The following is a 6592-nucleotide window of genomic DNA, read 5'->3' as shown; positions in this document are numbered from 1 at the left end:
TAGGTGCGCAACTAAGTTTCCGGGTTTCACACATAGATGGCACCAATAACACATGTACTCGATTTAAATGTTTGAAGTTGTCTGAAGTTATAGCTTGGACATCTGTTAACAATAACCAGTCGTTATACCAATACATATCGCAACGCAAAAATATTTTTTCTAACAATGGAGATGTCGAATTTTGTGCCAAATAAACAGCATTTGCGGGAAGCTTTGCTTTTCTGTTTTAACTTGAAAAAAAATGCAGCTGAAGCACGTCGTTTGCTTGAGGAGGCCTTCGGCGAACATGCACCATCGAAAACTACCTGTGAAGATTGGTTTAAACGCTTCAGAAGTGGCGATTTCGACACTGAGGACAAGGAGCGCTCCGGAAGACCAAAAACAATTGAGGACGCCGATCTGCAAGCGTTATTGGATGAAGATGATACGCAAACACAAAATCAACTTGTGGAGGCATTAAACATGACTCACCAAGGTATTTCCAAACGTTTACATGCCATGGGAAAAATTCAAAAGGAAGGAAAATGGGTGCCGCATGAGTTGACTGAGAGACAGATGGAAAATCGAAGAGCCACTTCCGAAATTTTGCTTTTGCGGCATGAAAGAAAGAGTTTTCTTCATCGAATTGTTACTGGCGATGAGAAATGGATATATTTAGAGAATCCCAAACGCAAAAAATCGTGGCTTTCACCTGGTGAAAAATCAACATCGACGGCACGACCAAATCGTTTTGGAAAGAAGACAATGCTCTGCGTTTGGTGGGACCAGAAAGGAATCGTGTACTATGAGCTGCTGAAACCGGGCGAAACTGTCAATGCGCATCGCTACCGACAACAACTGACCAATTTAAACCATGCATTGCTCGAAAAACGGCCAGAATGGTACACGAGACACGAACGAGTGATATTGCAGCACGACAACGCTCCGTGCCATCGCAGTTCCATCGTCCAGGACACCATCAAAACGCTCAAATGGGATCTGCTACCGCACCCGCCGTATTCGCCAGACCTGGCGCCTTCCGATTATCACTTGTTCCGGTCGATGGCGCATGGCTTGGCTGGGCTACACTTGACCAATTTCGAAGAAGTGCAAAATTGGTTGGATAAATGGTTTCGGTCCAAAGACGCGTCGTTTTATCGTCGCGGTATTCATGTATTGCCAGAAAGATGGCGAAAATGTATAGTTAGCGAGGGACGATACTTTGAATAAGCCATTTTTTGTATTTCTCTTGAAATTTTTCATTTTTTATTGATAAAAAAAACCCGGAAACTTAGTTGCGCACCTAGTACGATATGCGATAATGCAATTTATAAAATATATTTAAATGGTTATGGCACTTAACTATAGTATAAAAATGTTTTCCATTATTTTTCTCAACATAAAATAGCTATAGATCACGTATATAAATTTGTCGTTTATTGTTTCGTTGAACACGTCAATTTCGGGTACCATACCTCGACACCTGAGTAGCCGGATACTGCGAGAGTGTCATTCCGATAGTCCATTTGCAACATAAAACACACGAACAATTACAATTACAATATTCAACAAAATTCACGATATTGCAAGATAAGACTTGTAAGAATGTTGCCAATTTTAAGGATTTTACTTACATTCGGAAGACAACGATAAAATCTGATTTCAAAGTTTAAATGTAAGTCAAAATTTAATTATCAAACTGTATTTTTTTATTTTACACGTTGATGTTTAACAAATTTTTTCTTCAAAATCAATGATACGATATTTTCAGCAAATCTTATACGTGCGATACTCACGTCGAAGATATATCTCATCTCTGAACATAAAGTAGCGATGGGCTGTGGCGGATCCGTAAGGCTCGAAATTCTGACAGTGCCATCCCTGGAACTTGTTATCAGGCATTCGCGCGTCAGACGCACTCCCGTTATCATGTCCGTATGCTCGGTGGAATAAGATTTCACTGGCTCAAAATCGTTATTTAGATTTAGTATGTGCAACTTCGCGTCCCTGTCGCCGATAAAAACCCAATCTCGTCGCATATTCATGCACGTACAGAGCGCTTCACCTGGAATCTAAAAAGTACACCTTCGACATCGTAATCGCGTTTCGTTTCTCGATGTTAAAAATTGACATTACTGTGATAGACTTTATGACCCGTCCGGCTCTTTGATCCCAAACGGATACCGTCTTGTCCTCGTTGGCGGACACGATGTATTGTGTGTTCATGGCCAGGTTAATCACGTCTCTAGGGCAAGGTCGGTAATGCTTGATCGGGTTATTTCTCGATCTCGAGTCGAACACGTACACAGTCCCGCAGGATGAGCCGGTCACAAAGAGATTACTCTTCGGACACGATGATATGCACATTAATGTCGAATCTAATCTGTCGCTCCTCTGTCTGTGAAAATAAACCTGCACTTTTTGAATTTTATATTTTCATCTATTGTGCTACATATTGTTCTAAATTTATGTCATTTTGTGGCGAAAGCCTCATATATACGCATTCGGTAAATAACGTGGTGTGTATAAAGTTTTGCTTTTTTAATTTCCTTAAATATGATTTAAAATATTTTCTAACTGTGGAACAAATTAGCACAATTGCAGTCCAATATACACAGTCAAAAAGAACTCAAAATTCAACTAGTGCGGCGCTCTCTTTATAGAGATCACACGCTCCTGGACTATTTAAAAATAATATGAGTAAAATAATAATATGCAATGAAGTCAGTTTGACGAATAAACTTTGGAATCGCGTTCTCGAATTATCTGTTTCGACAAGCGAGACATGGAACGCATTATTTGCATTCGAATAATTTGATGGGAAATGATTATTTCTCCCACAAACAGGAAACATTTTCCTCGCTCAATCTTCTTATCGCGAAGCGGCCGAAAGGAACAGTTCTGCTATTACGTACAAATCGTAAATTCTCTGACGGTTAAGACCGGTGTTAGTGAGCACCCACGACCTGACCGTATTATCAGCACCGCAACTGTAGATCGTGTTGTCTATCGCCGTCATTTCCTCGATACATGTGTCATGTGCGAATTTGATACGGGCGGAATTCTTGATTTTGTGAGATAATATTTTGCGTGAGGGAAGTTTCTTGTAAAGTAAGTCTCGTTTTGACGTATAAACTACATGAGAGATTCCATTCTGAAAGCGGGAATTATTATTATTATATCGTTTTCCACAAAGAGAAAGGTTCACCTGACATAATATGCTACTCACTACATGTATCAGTAACACAGGACCTATACTGCAACTGCATGGACGATGATGAACCTTAATGAACAATCTCTTCTTTCTAGATTCTTGCTGTTTCCACAGTGCTGTTTGTTGTTTGATTGCAACGTATGACAACATCCAACTCCGTTTGTCTTGTCTCGCTGTAATTGACACGTGACTTCTTACATAAAAAAATATGAAAACTTATTCATACCATAATACTAATTGTGAATACAAAAAATTCATATACATATAACTTGAATTAAGTACAAATAAACTACAAGCACATTCTGGATCGAATGTCGACACAGAGAGAAAAAATTTTTTTAATAAAGTCTAAATATATTTACTTAAAATTATATTTTTTATTGAAGTAAATATTCATGCTGTTTAAATAAAAATATTTAATTCTAAAAAAAATGTATAATTCTAAATAAATATGTGTATTATATTACGTAAATAAGTTGTTAAGAACCACATAATAAATATTCTTTTTAATAACAATATTTTCTTTTCAGTGTATTCAAGTTCTTGCTTTATCCACATCCGATTGTTGCAATAAACAGAGTTGTATAATACAAGCTTTCTGGATGCAACTTTTTATAAATAAAAAAAGATAGATATTTAGAAATATATAATGTTCTGTAAAACATGCTTTTTTTTAAGACGAAAGGAAATAAAATACTGCGAAATATGTCTGCCAAATCTAACGCAATGTAAGCAACTAATGTGCAATTTTAATTTGCGGAAGCTCGAACAGCGCTGGCATAAAATGGCATACAGAGTGTTTTATTTATTCACAAAAATAATTGGTCGTGCAAGGAAAGTGCTATTAATTTGAACTAACCGGGACATAAGAGCCAGCTAGCACCCGGCCACATGTGGTTAATTCGCGCTTTCCACAGTGAGTTTGCATCTTTTAAAATCTGGTAGAACCGTTCGCACACTAAGCTCAAACCGTGTACCAGCGACGACCCATCTAGAAAGGAACAAATATGCAGGAATATCTGAAATACAGCAGAATAAAAAAATTAAACGCACAACCAAACAAACGCTCCGGAAGAGATGGAGACAGAACGAAAGAGAGAGTCGACTCAGTCGACCGTCGCTGGTTCATCACCCTTTACTTAGCTCTTTCGACAAGCGACTCTTACTACGAAACTTTTCGGAATAGATTCCGATCGAAATTGTTTAGTTCTTTTTTTCGATTTTTATTGTGCTTTTTTCTAGGGAAAAAAAAGAATATTTTTGATTGAAATCCATTCTTAAAAGTTCCATAATGCGTGCCTAACGGATGCAATAATAGCGACGATTAAGAAATAGTTATTTGTGTAACAAGTGCGGGAAGTTGAGAATTGGACACGAGTGCGGAGTGGACGCACGAGCCGAAGGCGAGTGCGATCACCCGCACGAGTGTCCAATTCTCATCCCGCACGTGTTACACACCCTATTTTATATTACATCTTCGTCTAGTTATTGGCACAGCTTTCCTTTCGTAATCGCATCAGCCATATTTTATATTACAAAGTGCGTGGAAAGTGGACCATTATTGCGCGCGCGTCATCTGTGCGACGGATGGTCGATTCCATACAAGAGTCAAAACAGTGCGGTAATGTTACATTACCGCACTGTTTTGACTCGTGTATGGAATTGGCTATTTGTCGCACAGATGGCGCGCGCGTAATGGGCCACTTTCCACGCACGTGTGATATAAAGGAATTTCGTGCACGTGTATACACAGGCACGCGTTACACACGGGGATGTCAACGTTTTTCATTTTTTCTTATACAAATCTCCTCTGGGAGATGCTGTAGTAACGGTTATGCATTTTCCTCACCGTTGTAGGCGCAGCTTGCATTTTCGTTATTCATTTTATCTCGCGGCGAATCTGAATAATTTTATTCGATCTGCTCGAGACTGACTCGGTGGTTTAACGAAAGCGACTGAGAATGATGTGACTGATGTAATGGAGGATTCACACTGCGTCCGATGTTCGACGTACGACGATCCGACATCCAATAGGAAATTTTTGTCTTTAATAATAAATTTTGTTATTGGATGTCGGATCGTCGTACGTCGAACATCGGACGTGATCGGACGCAATGTGAATCCTCCATAAGCACGGAAGAATCACCGTATCGATGCATCATGCACCCACGTGCAACGCACATAAGCGACGCCACCTATACCAGGTGTCGCAAAAGAAGTGTACGTATCTCGTTCGATCTGTATTCGACTCTTTCATAATGAGTGAAATAATTAAAAATTTGCATGTTTATTTAATCAACTTAATTAACGGTGTCTATCGAGTTGCGACGTAAAGAATTCCAATAGGAACGCAATGCGAAACATCACGCGTCATCCTGGAGACTTTGAATTCCATCCCAACGGGATCTGCGACGATTCGGAAGAGGTGTTTTTCCCAGCGATCGAAAAAGGAATAAGGGGCATTACTCGAATACACGACTTGAATTTTCATTTATAAATGTTACAAACAAGTATCTGGTACTCGAAGAATCTCTAAACGGCGTCGCGCTTCTCGAGTCTGCAGGCGCGCAGTTTTACATGAGGAGGAAATGCATGATATTAAGATAAAACACCTTATCAGAAAAATTTGCAAAACGACAAATGATATAATATACGATATACGATAATACAATGTATAAAATAAAATATATTTAAATACTTATGGTACTTATAATATAAAGAAATATATTTTCTCTTATTCTCTTCTCAATATAAAATATCCTATCATGATTACGCAATAATTATAAGATGTGTTTATAATTATAACTATGATTATCGCTCAGCTTATAATCGTAAGTAATGTTAGTAAAACTTTTACTCGAAAGAATTTTGAACAAAACAACACGTACTTCTAATTTTGAAGAATAGTATGCGAATATATTACATTGTGTGTACATTAAAGAGACGCGTTCGAATAGTACCTTACAATTAGTAAAAACTAAGAACATACATCGCACATATCGAAGAAATACAGCTGTAAAATAGCTATAGATCACGTATAGAAACTTTCTATTTATTGTTGTTTCGTTGAACACGTCAACTTCGGACACCATACCTCGATACCGTCACCGGATACTGCGAGAGTGTCATTCCGATAGTCCATCTGCAACATAAAACACACGAACAATTACAATTACAATATTCAACAAAATTCACGATATTGCAAGATAAGACTTGTAAGAATGTTGCCAATTTTAAGGATTTTACTTACATTCGGAAGACAACGATAAAATCTGATTTCAAAGTTTAAGTATGTAAGTAAAAATTTAATTATCAAACTGTATTTTTTTATTTTACACGTTGATGTTTAACAAATTTTTTCTTCAAAGTCAATGATACGATATTTTTCGCAAATCCTAT

General features: G+C 37.8%; 1 protein-coding gene across 1 annotated transcript; it reads right to left on the bottom strand.

Moving 5' to 3' along the window:
- Nucleotides 1-1662: 1662 nt before the first annotated feature.
- On the bottom strand, nucleotides 1663-4208 carry LOC139824821 (F-box/WD repeat-containing protein 9-like). Its single transcript, XM_071797369.1, has 5 exons — nucleotides 4053-4208; nucleotides 3209-3366; nucleotides 2895-3133; nucleotides 2116-2377; nucleotides 1663-2051 (listed from the first exon to the last, which is right to left on the bottom strand). The coding sequence occupies exons 1-5, from the start codon at nucleotides 4084-4086 to the stop codon at nucleotides 1689-1691; spliced, it is 1056 nt and encodes a 351-aa protein (XP_071653470.1). The 5' UTR covers nucleotides 4087-4208; the 3' UTR covers nucleotides 1663-1688.
- Between the last annotated feature and the right edge of the window lie 2384 nt (nucleotides 4209-6592).

Source organism: Temnothorax longispinosus, unplaced genomic scaffold, assembly GCF_030848805.1.
Source record: "Temnothorax longispinosus isolate EJ_2023e unplaced genomic scaffold, Tlon_JGU_v1 HiC_scaffold_590, whole genome shotgun sequence".
NCBI lineage: Eukaryota > Metazoa > Arthropoda > Insecta > Hymenoptera > Formicidae > Temnothorax > Temnothorax longispinosus.
This window is presented reverse-complemented; position numbering and strand designations above follow the sequence as displayed.